General features: G+C 32.7%; 1 protein-coding gene across 2 annotated transcripts in view; it reads left to right on the forward strand.

The window, feature by feature from the left end:
• Nucleotides 1–26,849, forward strand: part of LOC126888825 (alpha-tocopherol transfer protein-like) — a 168,840-nt gene that overhangs the window by 60,422 nt on the left and 81,569 nt on the right. Inside the window, exons 1-2 of one of the 2 annotated variants that reach the window (XM_050657237.1) lie at nucleotides 5,057–5,083; nucleotides 15,835–15,988. In XM_050657237.1, coding sequence (XP_050513194.1) covers nucleotides 5,072–5,083; nucleotides 15,835–15,988 — 166 coding nt within the window. In that variant the 5' untranslated portion in view covers nucleotides 5,057–5,071. Of the gene's footprint in view, nucleotides 1–5,056; nucleotides 5,084–15,834; nucleotides 15,989–26,849 lie in introns of those variants that run through there. The other variant, XM_050657239.1, reaches the window with a different exon arrangement.

Raw genomic sequence — 26,849 nt, forward strand, 5'->3', positions numbered from 1 at the left:
GACCAAAAATATTTTGTGGCCCTTACTAAAAAAAGTTTGCCACCCCTGAGTTATACCATACTAATATACAGGGTGTTAGTAAATAAGTATGAAACATTTTAAGGGCTTATTCTACATGCAAAAATAATGCCGGTTTGCTTTAAAAACATATGTCCGCAAATGCTTGGTTTGCGAGATACGGGGTGTTGAAATTTTTATTTCACACTGCCAATTTATTTATCGCTTTAAAACCCGTTGAGGTCTGAAAATAAAATTTGTTGAGTTTTAGGAGGTAGCTATTGTGCATTTTTTGACATACAATTAAGAATTTTATATTCATCATTGGCGCGCATACGGGTAATAGTCTGAATTTTTTTAAAGAAAAAAATACGCCACTGAGAAATTAAAAATTATTTTTAAATTCCACGTTTAATTTTTGATAAAAAACCTTTCTTGTCCTTTTTTCATATAATGCACCGTTTTATGCAGAAAAATAGAACATCTTGGCGCGTATTTTTCATTTCTTAATACCTCTAGAGTAGGGATGGAAAAAACCTACCGGTTATAACCTAAAACCGGTTTTTTACTACGCAATAATCGGTTTTACTGGTTGTTTTTTTGCCCGGTTATAATCGGTTTTTTCATTTTAAAGTAATAACCGGCGAATAACCGGATAAGTGGAAAAAATAATTAATTCAGAAAAAAAAATGGGAAACTTTTACTTCCGCACGCCCGAATGAGAAATTTTAAGCTGATCGATTTGATCCGAGAAACCGATTTGACAACATTGATGACTGATTTCTATACTGATATGGATTGACATCGATTAGAATGGAGTATTGCAAACTAAAGCTCAATATAAATGTAACCTATTGGGTATTGGCTATTGACTAAAAAAATGAAAAGCGGTTTTTGGAATAACCGGTTTTTTTGACCGGTTATAACCTCCAGGTTAAACCGTATTTGAAAAAACGGTATAACCGAAAACCGGTGTTTTGTCAACAACCGCCATCCCTACTCTACAGCATCAAGAACTATCCAATATAATAATACTAAACTACAACAATAACAGAAAATATTACTAATAAGATTTCAACTAGTTGCACCTAGTTGAAATCTTATTAGTAATAAGCTGCAAAAAATGTTTAAAATGATCTCCTTTACAGGTAACAGAAAACTTTTATATTCATCTTTGGCGCGCGTACGGGTAATAGTCTGAATTTTTTGAGGAAAAAAAAAATAGTACGCCACTGAGATATGTCAAACTAAAAATCATTTTTGAATTCCTCGTTCAATTTACGACAAAAAATTTTTCTTATTTTTTTTTTCATACCAGGCGCCGTTTTTATCCAAAAAAATAAAACATCTTAATGCTTACAAAGTATTTGAACTAAGTTTCTATGTATATGGAAACTATCTCAAATACTTTGTAAGCGTTAAGATGATTTATTTTTTTACATAAAACGGCACCGCATATGAAAAAAAAAGGCAAGAAATATTTTTGTCGTAAATTGAACCAGCAATTCAAAAATGATTTTTAATTTGACATATCTCAGTGGCGTACTATTTTCCTCTTAAAAAATTCATTATCCGTACGCGCGCCTATGATGAATATAAAATTCTTCTATAACCTATAAAGGAGGTATTTTTTAACATTTGTTGTAGCTTTGCACCTAGTTAAAATCTTATTAGTAATATTTTCCGTTATTGTTCCAGTTTAGTATTATTATTGAATATTTCTTGATAATGTATTCAAAAAATAAAAAATACGCGTTAAGATGTTTTGTTTTTCTGCATAAAAATAGTGCACCATATGAAAAAAAGGCAAGAAAGATTTTTTATCATAAATTAGACGTGGAATTTAAAAATAATTTTTAATTCGAAATACCTCAATGGCGTACAATTTCTTTCTTTAAAAAAATTCAGACCATTACCCGTAGGCGCGCCAATGATGAATACAAAATACTTTATTGTATGTCAAAAAATGCGTAATAACTACTTCCTAAAACTCACCAAATCTCATTTTCATAGCTCAACTGGTCTTAAAGCAATAAATAAATTGGCAGTTTGAAATAAAAATTTCAACACCCCGTATCTCGGAAACTAAGCATTTGTGGACATATGTTTATAAAGCAAACCGGCATTAATTTTGCATGTACAATAAGCTCTTAAAATTTTTCATACTTATTTACTAACACCCTGTATATTTTTAAATATTTTTAATTAGTTTCAACAAGTTATCCTCGAAAAATGCAGTTTTCCCGTCTTTTGACTTTGAAACTACAATATTTAGCATTTGACGAAGAAGAGGTAACATATAATAAAGTATGACTCGAGTTTTGTTTATTTTTTCAAAAGGTACATTTTTGTTAAGTAAAGTTGTTTTGATAAAACGAAAATTTTGGAATTATTAGCAGAAAGCTTATTGAAAACATTCATTTTTTCGATATAAAACTAACACTTTCGACAGCAAATAAATCGAAAACTATTAACTTTATCACAAAAATATATAGAACGTTCTTTGCTTAGACTGAATGTTCTTACCAACTTTTGTGGTCAAAATATAATAAAAAATTTACACCCCCGAGATGGGGTGGCAACCACCCCCATGGCATCATATATATTTTGATCCTTGGGTTATCCACTTCTTCTTCTTCTTAAAGTTCCCTCTCCTATCGGAGGTTGGATATCATAATGGCTATGGTCACTTTGTTGGCTGCTGCTCTGAATAGTTGTAATGAACTACAGTTAAACCATTCTCTAAGGTTCATCAGCCAGGAGATGCGTCTTCTTCCTATGCCTCTTCTTCCTTGGATCCTTCCTTGCATAATAATTCTCAGCAACTCATATTTTTCTCCTCTGGTAATGTGACCCAAATATTCCAGTTTTCTAGTTTTTATACTTTTCATAATTTCTAACTCCTTATTTAAACGTCGTAGCACTTCAACATTGGTAATCCTTTGAACCCACTGAATTTTCAATATTCTTCTGTAACACCACATTTCGAACGCTTCTATTCTTCTTATGTGTTGCCTCTTCAATGTCCAAGCTTCCATTCCGTATAGCAATATAGAAAATATGTAGCATCTTAGAGCCCTCAATCTGAGAGGCAACTGAAGGTCTTTGTTTGTAATGCTGGCCACTCACTTACGGATATCGAACAGGCCGAGCGACTGACCGGCGGTTAATTGAAGCCAAAATCACCACATACATGCAGTTTTCGTAAAGGCGTTGGCACGCTCGATAACAAAACTGCATGTGTGTGGCGTCTCAACTGCAGTTCATTAACTTAACTACTCAAATAACGGCCTTCAGTTCTGGCCTGTATGCCATAGCCTCTTCGATATCCGTAAGTGAGTGGCCAGCATAAGCAGTGTCTTCATTTTTATAAATGCTTGCCTTGCAGTTTCAATTCGGACTTTAATTTCTTTGCTTTGGTCATTTTTGTCATCAACCCAGGTTCCCAGATATTTGTATGTCTTAACTTTTTCTATTTGGGTTTGCTCTATCATTAACCTTTCATTTCCATGTTCTGTTTTTGAGACAATCATAAATTTAGTTTTTTTCTTGTTTATTTTTAGTCCGTATCGAATGCAATAATCGTTAATTCTATTTAGCAATTCTTGTAGTGATTCCAGGGTGTCTGCCATTATAACGGTGTCATCAGCGAATCTTATGTTATTTACTATTGTTCCGTTTATAGAGATTCCATCACTTAGCTCCGCTATCGCTTCCTGAAATATGGCTTCACTGTACAGGTTAAACAGTAGCGGCGACAGAACACAACCCTGTCTTACTCCTCTCTTTATATCAATATTCTCGGACTCCTGTTCTTCTATCTTTATATTGGCCTTTTGATTCCAATACAGATTGATGATAATTCGTAAATCTCGTCTGTCTATATCTCTGTTTTTCAATAATTCTATTAGTTTTTCATGTCGGACCCTGTCGAACGCTTTTTCGAAGTCGATGAAACAGGAGTAAATATCCAGGTTCATATCTAAGCATCTTTGAGAGAGGACATTAAACGCAAACAATGCCTCTCTTGTTCCAAGTCCTTTGCGGAACCCAAATTGGGTATCATCCATATCATATTCTAGCTTTCTGTATAATCTTCCATGAATCACCTTTAGAAATATTTTGAAGGTATGGCTTATTAGTGATATTGTCCTGTAGTCCGAACAATCTTTGGCGTATATTGTTTTTGGTATTGTTACAAAGGTGGACACCAACCATTTCTGAGGGATTTTTCCGGTTTTATATACTTCATTAAACAGATCCAGTAGTACCGGTAGAGTTTCATCGTCTAGACATTTCAGTAATTCCGCAGGTATTTCGTCTGAACCTACAGTTTTTCCGTTTTTTGCGTTTCGTATTGCTTGTTCGATTTCCTCCATTATAATCTCTGGTCCCGTTTCGCTGTCAATTTCTTCCGGTTCTTGTCTATTATCCTCAAACAGATCTGTTATGTATGTCTTCCACTTTTTTAATTTCTCTTTGACTTCTATAATAATTTTTCCATTTATATCTTTAAGAAGGCCATCTCTCTTTTTTCGCTGTGTATTTGTGATTTCCTTAATTTTCTTGTGCATGTTAAAGCTATCATACTTTTTAGAATATTCTTCTATTTCACTACATTGATTTGCCAGCCAGGTGGATTTGGCCTCTTTTATTTTCTTTCTTATTCCACTACTTATGGTGGTTATCCACTACTTATTCTCAAATTTTCAAGCAAATCGATCCATTCTGTAAAAATTGCGAGGTTTTGTCCTATTTTACGTTTCGTTCCTTGACATACTTGGACTATTTAGTTAGGTTACAACCTTCAGCAACTGATAAAAAGTTAAAACATATTAATTTACATTTCATCTACATTAAATAATTAAGAAGTAATAACTGTGTATTAATTATCAGTAAATAGCAAACACTCAATGGTAATAATTAAGAAGTAATAACTGTGTATTAATTATCAATAAATAGCAAACACTCAATGGTAAACTACAATTTAGTTTAATTTTCACCTTGTTTGCATTTGTTCCATTTTTTATTAATTTTATGAAGAAAGTTTGATAGCCAAATTATTAATACCTGCATGGTCGAAAAGGTAATACGATAGTTTCTTAGCTTACTTTTTTTGTATTAAAAACAATATATTTATATTCTATTTAAATAAAACATTTTTAATAAGGTTCTGAAACTGTTTTCTTGTAGCATGTCTACAATATGTATAATTATTTAGTGTAGGAAACAGAGGTTGAAACTTGCAAAATGGACACAAGTCCGGTTTTGTTTTTTATTTCTGGTATATCAAGGGGTTCTTATTATGAGACTAACTTTTTCTTAAAAAATTTCTCCCCGGAACCCCCCTTTTCACCCCTTTAAAGGGGGTAATTTGTGGTTTTTGCGGAACGTAGGCCTGTACCTTTTGCAAAAAATTTATTTTATATAAATATGAAGAGGACTATATTTTCTACGATTTATTTCCAAACAGCATATGTCTATCACCCACCGTTTAGTGGGGGTGGGGCCCCAAAATTTTTAGAAAAGATGTTTTTAAAAAACAATTTTTTCCCTAACTGTAATGGAAATTAAAAAGAAATCCTGCGGCAATTATTTTTAAATAAGTGAATGATTTTCTGGTATAGGTTTCACTTAAGGGTAATTGCCTTTTTTAATTACAGGGTGTTACATTTTAAAAAACCCCTTTTTATACCATCTGAACTGTTTATGCTAGAGTAAAAAGACTTTCAGCGATTACCCATGTACTGGTGCTATTTACAAATTTGTATAATGCACCCCCATATTTTTCCCCGGAACCACCAAAAAAAAAAAGAAGAATTAACAAAGAAAGTGATTTTCTTGGAATCCTTCACACACAATGCCCTTTATTAATATACTTTATACATCATTTTGTGCACGTTATTATTACCCATGCATGGACACCAAAAGCGATTTCCTAGTGCAACCGCTGTAGCCAAAAAAAACTAAATAAAATAGGGGGTTGAAAAAATTTTTTTTTGCTTTTCGATCCATATCGGCTTATGCTTCATCAATAGTATTTTCAAAAATATATATGGTTATTGCAACATCCCTGCAGAAACCACCCCTATCCTTGAAAATATACTGCAGAAACTACCCCTATCCCTTAGCGAGCATGTTTTTACGATTTTCTCATTACCTATGCATTCTTTTTAAACAAAACTTATACAAGGTTAAAGACCACTATTTACTATAAAAATTAGGTCCTATTCATTTTTTTCGTATAAGCAACCGTTACGACACAGTGGCGCCGTAAACCTCAGATATGCTTTGGCGGGCTCCAGTTTTTGTTTTTTTTTTCGTCACCTGTTCGTTTTATTGATAAAGTACTTATGTAAAATAAAACAACACAGTGTAACCTACAAATTATGACCTATGCACATTTTACATTCCTTGCGCCCCAAAGCCACAGTGGTGGCCCAAAATCAATTTTTGCATATTTTCGCCACCTACACGCATTTTATCGCATTAATGCTACCTTAATAGCACAATATTGACCCTTAAGTGGTCGCTAAGCAGTGGGGGATCAAGGGAGGGGTGATAGGGGCGATCACCCCTCTCTCAAACCAAGTGATATTATATTTAAAGACCATAAAAATATTCATTTATTTTTATAGAAGTACTTATATTATATTATTATTTTTATAAGAATGGCGTACTTTTTATGCTTTAGCGACAGTGGCGAATCCAGCATCGTTAAGAGGGGGGTGCCAATTGGGTAAATTTTTATAAAAGTAAATGAATACTTTTATAATCTTTAAATATAATATCACTTGGTTTGAGAGGGGGGTCATCACACCCATCACCCCTCCCTGGATTCGCCACTGCTTAGCGACCACTTAAGGGTGAATGTTGTGCTATTAAGGTAGCATTAATGCAATAAAATGCGTATAGGTGGCGAAAATATGCAAAAATTGATTTTGGGCCACCACTGCGGCTTTGAGGCGCAAAGAATGTAAAATGTGCATAGATCATAATTTGTAGGTTACATTGTGTTGTTCTATTTTACATAAGTTCTTTATCAATAAAACGAACAGGTGACGAAAAAAAAAAAAACAAAAACTGGAGCCGGCCAAAGCATATCAGAGGTTTACGGCGCCACTGTGCCGTAACGGTTGCTTATACGAAAAAAATGAATAGGACCTAATTTTTATAGTAAATAGTGGTCTTTAACCTTGTATAAGTTTTGTTTAAAAAGAATGCATAGGTAATGAGAAAATCGTAAAAACATGCTCGCTAAGGGATAGGGGTAGTTTCTGCAGTATATTTTCAAGGATAGGGGTGGTTTCCGCAGGGATGTTGCAATAACCATATATATTTTTAAAAAACACTATTGATGAAGTATATGCCCATATGAATCAAAAAGCAAAAAAAATTTTCAACCCCCCATTTTATTAATTTTTTTGGCTACAGGGGTTGCTCTAGGAAATTGCTTGTGGTGTCCATGCATGGGTAATAATAACGTGCACAAAATGATATATAAAGTATATTAATAAAGGGTATTGTGCGTGAGATGAAGGATTCCAAGGAAATCACTTTCTTTATTAATTATTCTTTTTTTTTTGGGTGGTTCCGGGGAAAAAATGGGGGTGCATTATACAAATTTGAAAATAGCACCAGTACATGGATAATCGCTGAAAGTCTTTTTATTCTAGCATAAACGGTTCAGTTGGTATAAAAAGGGGTTTTTTAAAAGGTAACACCATGTAATTAAAAAAAGGGCAATTACCCTTAAGTGAAACCTATACCAAAAAATCAGTCACTTATTTGAGAATAATTGCCGCAGGATTTCTCCTTAATTTCCATTACAGTTAGGAAAAATAATTTTTTTTAAAAACATCTTTTTTAAAAACCTGTCAATTTTGGGGCCCTACCTCCACTAAACGATGGGTTATAGACATATGCTGTTCAGAAATAAATCTTAGAAAATATATTCCTTTTCGTATTTCTATAAAAGAGATTTTTTCAAAAGCTATAGAAAGGGCTACGTTCCTCAAAAACCACAAATTACCCCTTTTAAAGGGGTGAAAAGGGGGTTCCTGGGCGAATTTTTTTAAGAAAAAGTTAGTCTCATAATAAGCACCTCTTGATATACCAGCAAAAAATATATATTCGGACTTGTGTCCATTTTGCAAGGTTCAGCCTCTGTTTCCTACATTAATTGTGTTTATAAAACTTACATAGAAGTGAAAAACTTCGGTTTGTATAATGGTTTTTTACTTCTATGTAAGTTTTTTAACTATGGTACACAGCCAATTACTGGAACTTTCGCTTTAATTTGTATTGTGTTTATGTTATTGGATTAGCCACGGATGATTGTACCAGATGAATATTACATTTCTTGCTAAAATAATTTGACGTTTCAATTTTTACTCTGGAAATCGTTTTCAAAAAAGATTACTAAATAAATTGTGAAACCGTTATCTTTATTTTTATCTTAATTTTTTCATATATTTCCTACGATTAAGTCAGTATAAGGTACCTCGTACTCGTATCACCCTTTTTCATTATATTTACTTTTTCTTTAATTTTTTGTACTAAATGAGAAAAAACAACATGAAAACCTAAGATTTCAGAAATATAACTTCTTATTTATTAATACTACTTTTACAAACATTTTATTTAAGGCATCAGCATCAAGATACAGGAAATCTCAGCATTTTTACACCTACATACGTTTTTAGAGCAATTTTTACAGTTGCTACATGGTGATCTAGTATTATTCTTAGTATTAATCCAGAAAGCAACTGCGCATCCGCTAGGAAAATGTTCTGATTTGGATTTTTTGCACAATCTTACTCAAAAAGGACCCCTTTTAACAAGTTAAAACTTCTCTTTTAACGTAGATAAAATAGTTGCATTATTTTATAAAGGAGCTCTTCAACCCTTTACCTCTTCATAACAGCCAGATCAGTATCGTTGATTCTGTAAAGTTTCTTGGTATTTTTTTAGATAGCAACCTTAAATGGTCCCTTCATATCGATGTGTTAACACGTTGACGGACAGTGCGTCAAAATGTATAAGCAAGTGTTGTGACACTATTTGTATTTTGCAAAGTAGATTAGGGAAATTGCTGAATTTCTTTTAGCGCTTATACTTCATGGAAACAATGAGTTTTTTAACATTTTGGAAACAATGAGTTTTTTAACATTTTTTGTAACCATGTGGACGACGACCATGGACATTGTGTAACATGTAATATGCATCTGTAAATGTAATGTGACATTTTTTGATACCGATTTTTTGTCACAACTCGTTATTTTAAAAATATCGTCTATAGACGTTGTGGCACATTATACCAATGGAAATTAGACGTCTATAGACGTTCTGTCCGCCAACGTGTTAAGCAAGAAACTATCCTCAGCTTGCTTTGCAATAATATCTGTTTAGAAGGAAATGAATTTAGCCTCTTTCAAAATAACATATTTTTCTTTTTTCGAGTCCCATCTTCGATATTGTCTTCCTTTTTGGGGTTCTGGTATAGCTGCCCAATCCGATGTTATTTTTAAATTACAAAAAAGAGCAATAAGATGACTGTGTGGCCTCAGAAGAACAGATAAAAGATCAACAGATTCAAAGATCACAGGATTCTAACACTACCTTCTTTATATATTTTAGAAAGTGTTTGCTTAAACTGTTGGTGTAACCAGTCATAAGTAATGCATGTTGCTATCAAGAATAAAACCAAAATATCTCGAAAATAGAACTTTTCGATGGTAATATAAAATACAGGGTGTTCCATTTAAAAATATGAAGCAAATCTTTTATTTACATCTTGACTTACCCTGTATAAAATTTGTGTAGTTATAAAAAAAATTGACCTTGTTGCAAAACTAATTTAATATTAACAGTCAAAATCAGTAAAAAACAAGTTTATATTACCCGTTAGAAACATACAGGGCGATCAAATCAGTATGATTTTTTAATAAAAGTGCTCATCTAATAAGATCTGTTTCGAAGGAAATGAATTAAGCCTCTTCCAAAATAACATATTTTTCTTTGTTCGAGTCCCATCTTCGATATGGTTTCCTTTTTGGGGTTCTGGTACAGCTGCCCAATCCGATGTTATTTTTAAATTACAAAAAAGAGCAATAACGCTACCTCAAAGATCACAGGATTCTAACACTACCTTCTTCATATATTTTAGAAACTCTTTGCTTAATTCGTAAACATCTACATGTCTTTCCAGCAAGATCTAGACATGACTATTCGACCAGAAATTCTACCTTTGACATCTATTCACCGATCCCGTCCAGTGAGTTAATAAAGAAATCTATATTATATTCTGCAAAAAAACTATACAACCATCTCCCTCTACAACTTAAATCTGAAACATCTTTCCCCAAGTTCCGTAAAATGATTAGAGCTTATTGATCCAAACGAGCAAGTGAAAACATTCAAATACTTGGGACTAACCAATGGGATCCTCAACAAGAAAATGTTCCTCATACCATGAACAGATAGGGTAAGAAACGAGGAATACTCCGGTCAACTTACACATCCGAGGCTACAAAAATAACCATCAAGCTGAAAATTGACAGAATTGTTCAAAATACCATCATAAATGAAATCTAAAAAGTCCTCATAAATCCGACCCGAGCTAAAAAAATTACGCAGGGTCAAAGGTTACCAAATATAGATTTTAGCGATTTTCAGCGTAACAGTAAGTTTTATCATAAAATTAGTTTTAACAAAAAATGTAGATTAGATAATTATCTATAAAAAATGTCTCATTACTTTTTTTCCTGAGATCCAGCGTTTTTGAGATATTATAACGATTCAAAAAGTGGTAATCCTCATAATATGCGCACACGTTTCCACACCACCTTTGAGGTAGTGTACTTAGCGCGTTTTTTTAACATGGTTTCCCCAGTAGGCCTCTTCCACGGATCTGTTATGATTCTGTTTAATTTGAAGCTATTGATATGATATAAAAATGATAAATATTATACAGTATGTTCCTGTAAGTTTTATCCATATGGAAAACTTTTTTATTATTAATTTTACGAAAAAAAGTTATTCTTTATAAAAAGTTCTGCATTGTCCAAAACCCAAGATTCAGCCATCACATAGCTAATTTTATGAATGTTATACGAAGTGTGTCAAAAAGTTTGAATTTCAGTCAAGAGTAAAGTAGCTTTATTTTTCACAATAATATTGAAAATTGGTATTATGAAAAGTTGTTTGAAATTAAAAACTATATTCTAATATGCAATTACATACTTCTCTTGAAAATTTTTTTTTTTTGAAAAATTATAGATATCTAACCTTATTTTCAGTAATTTCAATTCTGATAACTCTTTAATTATTAATTTTACGAAAAAATGTGATTCTTAATAAAAAGTTCTGGATATTCTAAGTATAAAACCTAAAATACAAAAATTTTATCAATTTTATACGAGGTATGTCAAAAAAGATAAATTTAGATCAAAAGTAAACTACATTTATAGTTCATAATTATTTCAATTAGAAGGATGTAGTTACATACTGAAACATAGTTTTTAATTCTAAATAACTTTTCATAAAAACAATTTTCGATATCTAACAATAAAACACTGAAAACGTTTGTTTTCTATACTTCCACAAACTTTATTATATCTAAGTGACTACAGCTTTTTCGGCGGAGTGCCTTTCTCAAGTGATATAGTTTACAATGTGTTTGCCTTTTTAAGTCTTCAACTGAAGAGGTTAAGGAGTGGGGAGCTGTTTGTCTCGAGTTGGTCATTCAGAATTATATCTGTATTTTTCAGTTTATTAATTTCCATAGATTCTAAAAAAGATAGCTTAAGGCCTTTATTTTGAATGTGTAGAATTTGAAACCCTTCATTGAAAGAATGATTATGATCTAGAAGGTGAAGTGCGTATGTAGAAGTGTCTGTTTTTCTATTGTTGAATGCCCTTTTGTGTTCTGCTATCCGTTTGTCAAAAGTTCTGCCAGTTTGACCGATGTACGTTTTCGGACAGTCACCACAAGTTAGTTGGTACACACCACTCTGCAGTTGCTTTCTCTTTCGGCTTTTATTGTTCTTAATATATTTGCTTAAGTTGTTGTTAGTTCTGAAAGCTGGTGTTATTCCTTTCTTTTTTGTGTATCTGGCTATTGTTGTTGTTATCTTGCCAGTATATGTGAGAGAGCAGAAGGTACTGGGTTCTTTCTGTGGTGGTGGATACACTAATTTCAGGGCTTTCTTATGGAGTTTTTGGTTTAAAATTTTGTTAACTGTTTGTTCGTTATAGCCGTTGTCGTAACGAACGAACAGTTAACAAAATTTTAAACCAAAAACTCCATAAGAAAACCCTGAAATTAGTGTATCCACCACCACAGAAAGAACCCAGTACCTTCTGCTCTCTCACATATACTGGCAAGATAACAACAACAATAGCCAGATACATAAAAAAGAAAGGAATATCACCAGCTTTCAGAACTAACAACAACTTAAGCAAATATATTAAGAACAATAAAAGCCGAAAGAGAAAGCAACTAGAGAGTGGTGTGTACAAACTAACTTGTGGTGACTGTCCTAAAACGTACATCGGTCAAACTGGCAGAACTTTTGACAAACGGATAGCAGAACACAAAAGGGCATTCAACAATAGAAAAACAGACACTTTTATATACACACTTCAGCTTCTAGATCATAATCATTCTTTCAATGAAGAGTTTCAAATTCTACATATTCAAAATAAAGGCCTTAAGCTATCTTTTTAGAATCTATGGAAATTAATAAACTGAAAAATACAGATATAATTCTGAATGACCAACTCGAGACAAACAGCTCCCCACTCCTCAACCTCTTCAGTTGAAGACTTAAAAAGGGAAACACATTGTAAGCTATATCACTTGAGAAAGGCACTCCGCCGAAACAGCTGTAGTCACTTAGATATAATAAAGTTTGTGTAAGTATAGAAAACAAAGGTTTTCAGTGTTTTATTGTTAGATAAAATGAACTTCCATCAAGTAACGGTCGAATCCATCAATTAATTTTCGGTATTATGAAAAATAAACGTATTTTACTCTTGAGCCAAATTCATATTTTTTGACATACCTCGTATAAAATTGATAAAATTTGACATAAGATGGTTGTATTTTAGGTTTTAGATTATGCAGAACTTTTTCTTAAGTATCACTTTTTTTTCGTAAAATTAAAAATAAAAGAGTTATCAGAATTGAAATAACTGAAAATAATGTTAGTTATCCATAATTTTTCAAAAAAAAAAATCAATTAGAAGGATGTAGTTGCATACTAGAATATAGTTTTTAATTCCAAACAACTTTTCATAATAGCAATTTTCAATATTGTGAAAAATAAAGCTACTTTACTCTTGAGTGAAATTCAAACTTTATGACATACGACATACCTCGTATAATATTCAAAAAATTTTATATTTGATGGTTAAATCTTAGGTTTTGGTCCATGCAGAGCTTTTTATGAAGAATAAATTTTTTTCGTAAAATTAATAATAAAAAGATTTTCCATATGGATATTGTATTTACTGTAAATTAAAAAAAAAAGAGAAATTTATCAAACTGGTTCCTAATTTTCGAATACCTCTGCTTCCCTTGTTCTTCTTCTTCTTGTTCATCTTCCTCTTCTTCACCTTCTAGTTCTTCTCCTTCTTCTTCTTTTTCTTATTCTTCTTCTTTACCTTCTTGTTTTTCTTTTTCTTCTTCTTCTTGTTCATCCTGGGTGCAAGTAAATTGCCCCAATAATGACACATCTCATGGCTCCTCGATAGAATCAAATGAATCCTCAATTGTTGGTGATTCACCATTGGAGCACGACCGGTTTTGACAATTAGTGCATGCTACCGAACAAAACAGTCCAACTTTTTTGCAACCACATTTAGCGCTATGTACATCCTTTTTACAGTTGCAAAAGATTGTGTTCAGGAGTTTTTCCGGCGCAGGTGGGAGTAAAGTTTGAATAGGTTCTAATGAACTGTCGACTAATTTCCATCCCCAGTCTTTTGGATCTAGCTGATAACCAAGCCACACTTGAACTTGGTAATATATCCGAAAAAGATGTACATGAGCAGCCGCTGATGTTGGAGGAATACAAGATAACTGCACTTGTTTTTTGTTTCGAGTACTTTTAAGGAAACATGTATATCGAAACTTATCTAAGCACGTAGTTTTCTTAGGCAGTCCATACATAGAGAGAAGAAAACTAATTCCGCTGGAAATAACTTCTTGTGGAGTTGAATTGGTTTTTTTTTAAACTTCAGCACATTCAAGTAAATCTTGTTTTTCAAACATTTTAAAAACAGTCGTTTTACCCCTCCTGAAAAATGCAGATGTCGTATCATAGCCAGTTATTGCGTGAAAAAAATAGTATATGATTTTCACACTTTGCAAAGTAGATAAACTTTTCGATGAATATTTTTCATTTTTACAACAATAGTTGTATTTGTTAAATTGAATTGCTCTATGTCTGTTTCAATTATCATTACGTCAGCATCACATTATATTAGCTTGTTGAATCTAGCATCTACCTGAAGGATTTCGCCACCCAGGAAGATTACGCGTGTAATTTGCATAATAGTAAACAAATTAAATTTGCATAAAGTTTATTGTATATTGAAATATTTATTAGTACTTAGCAATAAACATTTTGCCTAGAAAGTTGTCTTTCATTATTATGTTCAAACCCTTCTGAGAAAAGAATAGGTAGGGTGAGTAGATTAGCCGACGAACGTGTTTATTCCGAAAAAACCCATCTTTACAAATTGAATTAAGGCGCATAAATAAAAAGAATTATTATAAGTTAATACTTTGTCATATCAATTTACTATTTTTGTTGGGATTAAGCCGTAAAATTCAAATAATTCTTATTATTTTCGCGTTACATTCACTTTGTAAAGATTTTGAATCGTTGTATCTCAAAAACGGTGACTCTTAGGAAAAAAAGTGTTAGAATAATTTTTATAGATAATTATCTAATCTACATTTTTTATTAGAACTAATTTTACGATAAAACTTACCGTTTCGCTGAAAATCGCTAAAAACCATATTTGGTGACCTTTGACCCCGCGTAAATTTTTTAGCTCGGGTCGGATTTATGAGAACTTTTTAGATTTAATTTATGATGGTATTTTGAACAATCCTACCAAGTTTCAGCTTGATGGTAATTATTGTAGCCTCACTCCTATTTTTGAGTCTAACTAGACCGGTCTAGAAGTCTTAAGAGCAAGTACTGAGAGAGAACTGCTCAACTTGATTAAGGTACTAAAATTGGATAACTGGGCACTATTCTGAGAGGGGAAAAATACGCAATCCCTCAACTAATCATTTAAGCAAAGATTTAGGGCAAGAGAAGAGTAGATCACAAACAAATGTCGTGGCTACGAAATATAAAAAACTGGACAGGCGGAAATAACACTAGCGAGCTTTTGCAAGCCGGACAAGGCAGACGTTTGACCTTAGCCTTAAGATAATTCGCCAATGCCCTAGAGGCGCAACGAAGGTACGGCACCATAATAAAAAAAAAGAGAAAAAACTAATTGTTAAAATTGGTTGACAAAAGACCAGTTCTGATGCTTACATTTGAACATCATGATTGTATCTTAGAGGACTTAGGTAAAAATAAAAATTAAAAGTGACCAGGTACACCATAGCTGAAAAAGACAAAGAGTGTTCTTCCTACCAATGCACTTAAAGTAAATCTATAAATACCTCCGAATCCAGCTAACGTAGAAAGCAGATATGATTTCTCCAAATGCATAACACAATTCAGTTGTTTTTTATGTCATAAAACAGTATAGACAATTTTTTTTATATAAAAATGGATAAGTAAATAATTTTAAATTTTGTTACAGAAAAAGAACACCATGTTGACGACCTCAGATCTTCTACTCACAGATCGAAGAAAAATAAGAGAGGAATGGAAAAAATCTGATTTTCAAATTGGCGCAGACATTGATATTATAAAAAGATGGTGCAAAACTCAAAAGCACCTTCCAGAGCTACCATGTAAGTTTAGTGATTTTCTATTAGTCTAATAAATGAAATAAAGTTAATACTAATGAAAAACTGTCATTAACGTATACTAATAGTAGTTTATATTTATATACACCGGTATTTTAGGCGTTAACGCCCTTCCGGTAGTGCTCCCTCATAGGCCGATCAGACGCCCGCATATTCCAGTCTAAGCGCCAGATTCATATTTAGAATTATACTGACGCGTTAAGCCTTTTTGTTTTCCGATGACCTGGCACTTAGATCTACAGACCGGGCGCGTCTCGTAAATTGCACGAATTCGCGCAATCGTACTTGAGACACTGTCAGGTGAGGTGTTTGAAAATTTGAGTAACTTGATTCTGTGGTGTGAAGTTCTAAAACTTTTAAGTGTGGTTAAACTTTTGTTTTATTTTCATTGTTCTTTTTGTTTAATTAGAAAATGAATCGTTGTACTAAGTGTTTAGTTTCTTTCGAAGAATTAAAGGCTGTACAAAAAATTATAGTCCCGATAAAACCCACCATAGATGCTATAAGAAATCAAAAAGATATCAATTTGGGTTTTCCATCCACATCCAGAATACCCTCCAATAAAAAAATATCCCTCAGAAGAGATTTTTTCCAACGAAAAAAATTAAAAAGGGAAAAAAAAGGTCAAAATTTCAAAAGCCGTCCTCAGAATAAGCCGATATGATGGCTGCAAAAGTTTTGATTCAAAAATAATTTATTTTTTATGTGTCAATATAAAATACATATTTTAAAATAAAATTGTTTTATTTTTTGAGAAAAAATAAAAAATACAGCATACTTACAGTACTTTTTTTGAAATGCTATTTTTCAAAGTTTATAAAATTTCTTTTTTTTTTTTGTTTATATTTGCATGGACTTTATGTCATTCGGCCAGTCACAACATGAGTATTAGTGTCATGTGTAGTGTGTATGTTGAGTAAGTGTCTTGTTACTTTGCAAAGTCGACGTCATTGTCTTTGCAAAGAGACGCTAATTGTATCCGAACGTCTGCGGTCCCTCCGGTGAGTACCGATCCCACAAGGACAGAAACTATATTCATTCATTAATTTATAATAAATGAAAAATTTCTGACCCTGGTGAGATTCGAACCCACAACCTTTCGGATTTTTTCGATCCAAAGGCAGGCGCTCTTACCGCTGAGCCACGGAGGGGTCGAATAAAATTTCTTACGCTCGATTTTATATTAATAAAGTTAAAGTGGACTTTAAATTTAAAGTTTTCTTTAACTGTAACAATTGCATTTTTTTAAGGTAACACACACTTTAACTTTATTATGAAATCGAGCGTTAGTCAAAATTCTAAATGCTCAGTAAATAATAACAACAATTAGGTACTTGTATTGAAAACAACATATTTTGTAATTAAAAAAAAAACATATTTGCAACATAGATAACAAAACAACATGCTTTGTTACGTATTTAAAAAAAACTCTCCATCATGCATGCTCCATGAGAAAAGAAAATATAAAACTAATTTCATCCTTATCGTGTCTCAGATGGCGTAGCTACTTTTGCTATAACTACTCAACGCTTTGCTACTCTACCTACCTACATACAATTTGTATTATTTTATCAAAAAACAAGCATTTACAAACTCTGCAAATTGTATTATTTTGCTTTGCATTTTCATATGGAAAAACCGCGGTATTTATCTTGAACTTTTTTTGAACAAGGTGCAATACTTAGGTAATATTATTATTAATAAAACAAAGTATATTAAAATACAATGTTAAAAACTTTAATAGTATTTAAAAACTTTAATATATTATATTATAGTATACATTTTATGAATCAGTAGAAACGATTAGGTATATTTAAATTTGGTAAATTATAACTCCACTCGACCAGAGCACGACCACACAACTCAAAACATATTAAAATACAATGTTAAAAACTATAACAATATTTAAAAACTTTAATATAATATATTATAGTATACATATTATAAATCAGTAGAAACGATTATATTTAAATTTGGTAAATTAAACTCCGTACGACCACGCAACTCGAAGCACAAGTACGCAAATACGGTTGCGTGAAGCGTTGCTCGAAGTCGTGCAATTTACGAGACACTCGCTCGAACTGTAGATCCTTGTTGACCTGGCTGGGCTCGGATTCGCATACCTCACGTCGAAGTGAAGTGGCGGTCTACTAGTAGTTTATTAAACGCTTTTATTTAGTTCAATCGTTTGTGTCAAGTCTTTAGACGTTAATTTGACTGTCTTTCCTTCAATGCAATGAATAAAAATTTGCAGACATATGCATTCGTGGGAACAATACACGAATAGTCAATAAATTTTTTTTATGTTTATTAATAATTGTTTAAATAAAAAAAAAAAACGATTTTATTGAAAAATACTTAAATTCTCTTGTTTTTTACAATGTAGAAACTTGGAACTTTTACAGATTGTAGCTAGTTATATGAACTCTACATAATTTCACATTTTACGTTAATTGCTTACGTTATGCTTCATAAATAAACAATAAAGTTTCAAATTTTTTGCCGATTTCGACTACTTTTCATGTTTGTACATCATGTTTATAAACATCCTAAGCAGCGACGATTTTGAACGCTCATATCTTTGTTTATTATAAACATCAGCGCTTATTCGTTTCAAATTTCAATACGATACGAAACAAAACTTCAACCAAAACTCAAATTAAAAAAATCCGTGTTTTTAACGTAGTCTTAGAAAAACCACCGATAGAGACGTTTCGTGCTACAATTAACATTAGAATTCGTTTTGGCGTATTAATTCAAAATTTGTTACGAACCCTTAATGGATGGAGTTGAAATTAACAGGGTTTACACCATGCAATAGTAAAGCATTAGAAAAGATGCAAAGACTGTGAAAACTGTAATAGGTGTAAATAATAATTTTGATTTAAGAAATGTATGAAGAAATTAGAGAAAATGTACAATGTATGTATCAAATGTTGAAATAAATGCAAAAAATGTGTCTATCTCGTCGCCTTAATACTATAACTTGATAACTCGAAATTAGTAGTTTTGAGATAAACGAGTTTAAAGATTTTAAAGATATTTGTGCTGCTACCATGATATTGGTAAATACAGAATTCACTCTGCGGCTCTAAAATACTGTTCCTTAACTTTTTGGCAACTGATCTATTTAGAAATATGGTGTAAATTTGTTTTCCAATATGGAAAAAAGCATGAAAAATTAAAGTTATCAACTTTTAGCAATACCATAATGTTAACATTTGGTAATGTCGCATGTTGTGCTAAGTCGCATATAAGTGAACTTTTTAACACAACTAATATTTTAAACATTATTTTGTTGAAAATTAGCTCTCTTCCATGGAGGTTGCCAGATCTGCTCACAATTCTCGAATTGTTGCATTAAAATGAACCGAATAAACACATAGCAATTATGTGGTAAGTTCAATGGTTTCAAAGAAACCCGTGCTAAAACTAGATAACTCGAGTTATCTAGTTATAGCATTTAGTGTATGTCGTATTCACGATTATTTCGATTAAATAACAGCTTGATAACTTATCTTGTCAAGTTTTAGCACTGAATATTAGTGGCATTTGAATTTTATCAACTTTCGTCAATCATAAATAAATACTTAACCCGTTTGAACTGAGCTATCAAGTTTTTACACAATATGGAGGCAAATAAAATACATCTTGTGAACTAGTTATCTCAAAAACGTCAATTTTGGAGTTATCAAGTTATAGTAGGTACATCCTTTTTTAAACATGACGATATATTTTAATGTTTAAAAAGTGCAAGACTAAAAAGAAAAAATAAAAAAAATTTGAAACAAAAATTAAGAAACGTTTTTCTTTAGTTACGAGTGACTAAAATAAAAAAAGAATGTGTGTGTATTTTGTACGCACGTAAGAAGATATTCTTGTATTATATAGGTAATTTCAACGAAGTAAATGTACTTAACAGGTTATTTGTATTTTATTTAAAAATAAAACTAACTTTCTTATCTACCACTTTAAAAAAATTTTTATTAAAACAACCAAAAATAAAAAAAAGGTATGAATCGCCTAGGATTAGAACCCGCGTCATTCTAATCACGGAGCTAACGCCCTTCCAACTACACCAGCGAGGTCCTTCTAATTGACATTTAAGTTTCGGATATGTATAATTACACAACACATAAAATGTTATGCCTATATAATATGTTATTATTTTACTACAGAGAAACACAAATCCAAAAACACAAGAATTATAATAAATAATACATTTACTAAAAACACTAATATATTCTTTTAATGACTTAATTGCACGGATGCAGATACATAAATACCTATCTTGAAAGATTAGCAAGGAACTACATACTGTCTGTGTGCATATGCGCGCAGATTTATGTACAATTTTACCCTCAATCGAGTCGCGCCTAAAGAAGAATATCTTCAAAAATATTATAAAAAAATCAACTAAAAGCAAAAAATAAAAAAAAATTAAAACACGAAGGATTATTCCAAAAATACTGTTAGATAGATTAAATATACAAAAATCTCACACATTCGTTAAAAAATTGAAAAAAATCTAATACATTCGTTAAAGAAAAGCGTGGGGCCGAATAGTAAACAAGTATCTATCCTCAAATCGTTTATTCGATGAAGACGAGCTCCACGCTTTTCTTTAATAGTCCTGTCGCCAGGGGGGTACAACGACCTCCTTAATCCAGATGGACTTACCCAAGTTTTTATATATTTTGACCTGTAGACCACGAATTTTTTGGGTAACAGTCGATCCGGACGTCGATAAGATTGTTATAAACAAAGAACTTGAGGAATCACATAACAGCCATTTTTCGCAAAACAAAATATTTTTTTTGTATTTTATGGGCCATTCTAGCAAAAAATGTTTTTACAAGTTTTTTCGTAGGATGCATAGTTTTCGACATAAACGCGGTTGAACTTTAAAAAAATCGAAAAATTGCAATTTTTGAACCCGAATAACTTTTCATTAAAAATAAAATAGCTATTCTGCTTACTGCACTTGAAAGTTCAAGTCAAATTCGATCGGTTTTGATTATTTGCATTGCTAAAAATTTGGTTTTTATTTGTTAAACAAAGCCATAAACACATAGTGTTTCCCGTGTCCAATGCATGCGTTTTAATGTACGTAATTTACGTAGAAATTGTCTGTACGCTCGCCTAATCAATCACTATATGTTTATAGCTTTGTTTAACAATAAAAAAATTAATTTTTAGCAATGAAAGTAATTTGACTTAAACTTTCAAATGCGGTAAGCAGAATTGCTATTTTATTTTTTAATCAAAAGTTATTCGGGTTCAAAAATTGCAATTTTCGAATGAGTGAGATTTTTGTATATTTAATCTACACTCACCGGCACAAAATTCCGCCACCCAAAATTTTTAATTAAGTTTGACAATTTATAACTTTATTATTTGTGCTCCGATTTTCAAGATTCTTGCACCTATTTGTAGTTACATGTATTCATATTGTTTGGTATTATTCCGGTAACAAAAAATTTTGCTTGCATGTCATTGAACAGGGGTGAAAGGAAGCGTTGGATTTTCTCCTAATTTTAAAAAATTCTGTGGAAAAATGGAATAGCTGATTTTGTTTCATAGTCCTGTCATATTTTCCCGGAGGCATCACCAACATTTTGTTTTTTGAATTCTCCGAATATCTTTTTTCTTGTAGGAGCTGTACCATTTTTTGTAAATAAAAACACTGATTGACCCAGATCTCAATCATATTGAGCATTTATGGGATGAATAAAATGTGCCGTCATCCTAGGCCTCCAGAAAAGTTGGTACAGTTATGGCCCTGGTAGAGGAATATCGGGGTATTCCCCAGGCAAGGAAAACACATCTTTATTAGATGCTAAACAGATTGCGAGCAGTCGTTGCTGCAAGAGGTGGATATAACCGCTATTGAATTGTTTTGTTTTGTTGTTAAATTTGTTTTGTTTTTTTTTTTAATTTTAGTGCGTTTGATATTTTTAATTAAATAAACCTTCAAAGCAGTGTTTTTAATTACAGCTCTTACAAGAAAAGAGATATTCAGATAATTCAAAAAACAAGACCTTAGTGATACCTCCAGGATAATACAAAAGGAGTATGAAACAAAATCAGCCATCCAATTTTTCCACAGAATTTTTTAAAGTTAGGAGAAAAAACAACACTTATATTCACCCCCGTATAATGCCATCTAAGTAGAAATTTTTTGTTACCGGAATAATACCAATTGACATCAATACATGTACCTACAAACTCGTGTAAGAATCTTGAAAGTCGAAGTACAAATAATAAAGTTATAGATTTTCAAACTTAATCAAAAATTTTGGGTGGCGGAATTTTGTGCCGGTGAGTGTATATTACTGTTTTTCGAATAATCCTTCAAGTTTGAATTTTTTTTTATTTTTTGCTTTTAGTTAATTTTTTTATAATATTTTTAATTTTAGTCACTCGTAACTACAGAAAAGCGGTTCTTAAAATTTTTTTTTCATATTTTTTTATGTATGATACGAAGATGTTCGAAGTCACATTAACTTTTTAGAATAAAAACAAAAAATATTTTTTTTATATTCAACCCCTAATGGATTCTGCGATCTGCCGGAAGGGCAATAAGCGTTTGCTTTGACAAAGGTTAGATTGGCATGTAGAGTATCACTCCAGTGAGTGATCTCCTTTAAAGAACTAGCCAATTTTTTTTTATTCTGGCCTTGGTTTAGAACTAGAACCTTTAGCCACGTAATTGTATAAGTTATCACTAAGTCAGGTGTAATGTGTAGTGTGTGTGTTGAGTAAGTGTCTTGTTACTTTGCAAAGTCGACGTCATTGTCTTTGCAAAGAGACGCTAATTGTATCCGAACGTCTGCGGTCCCTCCGGTGAGTACCGATCCCACAAGAACAGAAATTATTTTGTCCTTGTGGGAACTAGCTAAATTTAAATTTAGTGTTTTTTTGAAAATGACAGTACTTATTGGTGTCTATATGTCCTTATAAGCTAAAACTTATCTGAGTCCTGTAGACAGGTCGGCAGGCAGCAGGCGTCCAAGTCTACGCACTTCGTTGACATCGGGCACGTTTAGGCGGTTGACCAACACGTTAGGGTGCACTGACACTCTTTCACTGTAACAAACACTGAACTGGTAGATGAACCAGAATGACCCTGTTGGGGATGTAGAAAGGTGCATCGACGATGGTTCGCAGCACTTTGTTTTGGAATCTTTGAAGGATGTCAATGTTGGAATTACTGGCGGTTCCCCAAAGTTGTATACCATATATGTCCTCACAGGTTTGAGAATTGCCTTATACAAGAGTATTTTGTTGTCCAATGATAATTTAGATTTGCGTCCAATCAGCAAATACATTTTGCTAAATTTAAGGCCTAGCTGTTTTCTTTTGGTGAATATATGTTTCTTCCAAGTCATCCGTCGGTCCAAATGCATGCCAATATATTTAGCATTGTCAGCTTGTGGGAGGTAGCAGTCGTTGATTTTTACTGATGGACATATTTCTGTGCGTAAAGTAAATGTCACTTATGTAAATTTCGTTTCCTTAACTCTGATACGCCATCTTTTTAGCCACTTTTTAATTTTATCAAGGTTTGTCTGAAGATTCTTTGAGGCTGAGGCCGGATTGGTGTGGGATGCCAAGACCGCCGTGTCATCAGTGAATGTTGCTACAGTGGTGGTTCTTGTTCTTGGCAGATCAGATGTATAAAGGAGAAACAATATAGGTGCCAAGACGCTACCTTGAGGAACGCCAGAATATATTGGATGTAATGCAGTAAGTTCACTCCCTAGTTTCACGAAAAAATGTCTGTCTGATAGGTAGGATTTTAGTAGTAGATAGTGGGGATAGGGTAAGAGTTCCTTTAGTTTAAATTGTAAGCCGCTATGCCACATTTTGTCAAATGCCTGTGATATAACCAAGAAGGCTGCTGAGCAATATCTTTTACCGTTCAGATCCCTGTAGATTTGGTCAGCTAATCTGTGCACCTGCTCAATTGTTCCGTACTTTTTTCGAAATCCAAACTGATATGATGACCTGGAATCAGTTTATTTAAATGTATTATTATTTCGATCCTACTGGCGTAGAGCTTTTCGAAAATTAGATCGAATCCAGGTTCCTTTTTTATGTTGATTTTATGTTTTACAATGTGTTTGACTTCTTTTACAGTAAATTTATGTAGAGGTAAGTCCATTTGAAATGGGGCATCTAGGTAGTCCATTATTCTTTTTCTTCTGCGGTGGATACCTCGCAAGGAAATGGTTTAAATACAATTTTTAGGTGTTCAGCGAAGACTTCAGCTTTTTCTTTATTGCTTCTGGCCCATGTATTATTGAAGTTTTTGATTGGTGGATTTGGAAGTTGTTGCGTTTTGAGTTTTCTTGTTGCTTTCCATAATGAGTATTTGCTTCCAAAAAATATATACTTGTTTAAATTACAACAATATTTCTTGAATGCTGTTCTAACAAGATCACTATAACTGTCTCTCTAAAAATTTCCTTTTCATCCAAGTCTACTACTTATCCAACTGCATTAAACCAACTGAAAATTTTCTTTCTCTCTTTCTCCCCTTTCTTATACCCTTGCAGGTGTCGGATTTGGGTTTAGTTTCGCTACATATTCGTCCATCTCTTACATTCTGTTCTATCATGTGTTATTATCCATTTTCATTTCTTCAAGCGTTTTCTGTTTAATCTTTCCCGCATCTACTATTTGATGTATCCATTTTTTGTCGGTGTGCCTTTTTCTTTTTGTGGTATTTCTTGATTCGTGAATTTTTCTCGTTAATCTACTGAGTTTCGAAGCAAGTTTTCAATCCTAATAGCAAATAATTAATATTGAAAAATATCAAAAATTACTAAAAGATTTTTAAATTGAAAACTTACTGGTACATCCCCATGTATACGCCTCCAAGACTTCTACAATTTGCAAGTCATATGGATGCTGCAGTAAAGACGATAGGGAAGGAATTCTAAACCTTGCAATTCAAATCCCCCGTCTGCAGCCGGCTAGGAACTGAAAGATGCACCATAGTTACTCTACTGAGTAATAAGAAAATAAAATAAAAATGTGTGTACCATTTTTATATATTCGGCTGCAATACGAAGGAAAAACAATCTTACTTTTTAATTAAAATAAGGAGTGCAGCCAGTCCCTTTAACTGCAGTTTTCTGCTCTTATTGGAGCGTCATCAGAAGGAACGTAGGCACTGTTCTCCTTAATCCAATCAAATCGCATCGAAATGTTTTCCCAAATATTGCAGCCAAAATGATGGTAATGGGTGGCTAGCGCCATCTGGCCGTAAAAATACGAAGCAAGTTTTCAATCCTAATAGCAAATAATTAATATTGAAAAATATCAAAAATTACTAAAAGATTTTTAAATTGAAAACTTACTGGTACATCCCCATGTATACGCCTCCAAGACTTCTACAATTTGCAAGTCATATGGATGCTGCAGTAAAGACGATAGGGAAGGAATTCTAAACCTTGCAATTCAAATCCCCCGTCTGCAGCCGGCTAGGAACTGAAAGATGCACCATAGTTACTCTACTGAGTAATAAGAAAATAAAATAAAAATGTGTGTACCATTTTTATATATTCGGCTGCAATACGAAAAAAAAACAATCTTACTTTTTAATTAGAATAAGGAGTGCAGCCAGTCCCTTTAACTGCAGTTTTCTGCTCTTATTGGAGCGTCATCAGAAGGAACGTAGGCACTGTTCTCCTTAATCCAATCAAATCGCATCGAAATGTTTTCCCAAATATTGCAGCCAAAATGATGGTAATGGGTGGCTAGCGCCATCTGGCCGTAAAAATACGAAGCAAGTTTTCAAGCAGTTTTTCCTAATAGCAAATAATTAATATTGAAAAATATCAAAAATTACTAAAAGATTTTTAAATTGAAAACTTACTGGTACATCCTCATGTATACGCCTCCAAGACTTCTACAATTTGCAAGTCATATGGATGCTGCAGTAAAGACGATAGGGAAGGAATTCTAAACCTTGCAATTCAAATCCCCCGTCTGCAGCCGGCTAGGAACTGAAAGATGCACCATAGTTACTCTACTGAGTAATAAGAAAATAAAATAAAAATGTGTGTAACATTTTTATATATTCGGCTGCAATACGAAGGAAAAACAATCTTACTTTTTAATTAGAATAAGGAGTGCAGCCAGTCCCTTTAACTGCAGTTTTCTGCTCTTATTGGAGCGTCATCAGAAGGAACGTAGGCACTGTTCTCCTTAATCCAATCAAATCGCATCGAAATGTTTTCCCAAATATTGCAGCCAAAATGATGGTAATGGGTGGCTAGCGCCATCTGGCCGTAAAAATACGAAGCAAGTTTTCAATCCTAATAGCAAATAATTAATATTGAAAAATATCAAAAATTACTAAAAGATTTTTAAATTGAAAACTTACTGGTACATCCCCATGTATACGCCTCCAAGACTTCTACAATTTGCAAGTCATATGGATGCTGCAGTAAAGACGATAGGGAAGGAATTCTAAACCTTGCAATTCAAATCCCCCGTCTGCAGCCGGCTAGGAACTGAAAGATGCACCATAGTTACTCTACTGAGTAATAAGAAAATAAAATAAAAATGTGTGTACCATTTTTATATATTCGGGTGCAATACGAAGGAAAAACAATCTTACTTTTTAATTAGAATAAGGAGTGCAGCCAGTCCCTTTAACTGCAGTTTTCTGCTCTTATTGGAGCGTCATCAGAAGGAACGTAGGCACTGTTCTCCTTAATCCAATCAAATCGCATCGAAATGTTTTCCCAAATATTGCAGCCAAAATGATGGTAATGGGTGGCTAGCGCCATCTGGCCGTAAAAATATGAAGCAAGTTTTCAATCCTAATAGC

Source organism: Diabrotica virgifera, chromosome 7, assembly GCF_917563875.1.
Source record: "Diabrotica virgifera virgifera chromosome 7, PGI_DIABVI_V3a".
Classification (NCBI taxonomy): Eukaryota; Metazoa; Arthropoda; class Insecta; order Coleoptera; family Chrysomelidae; genus Diabrotica; species Diabrotica virgifera.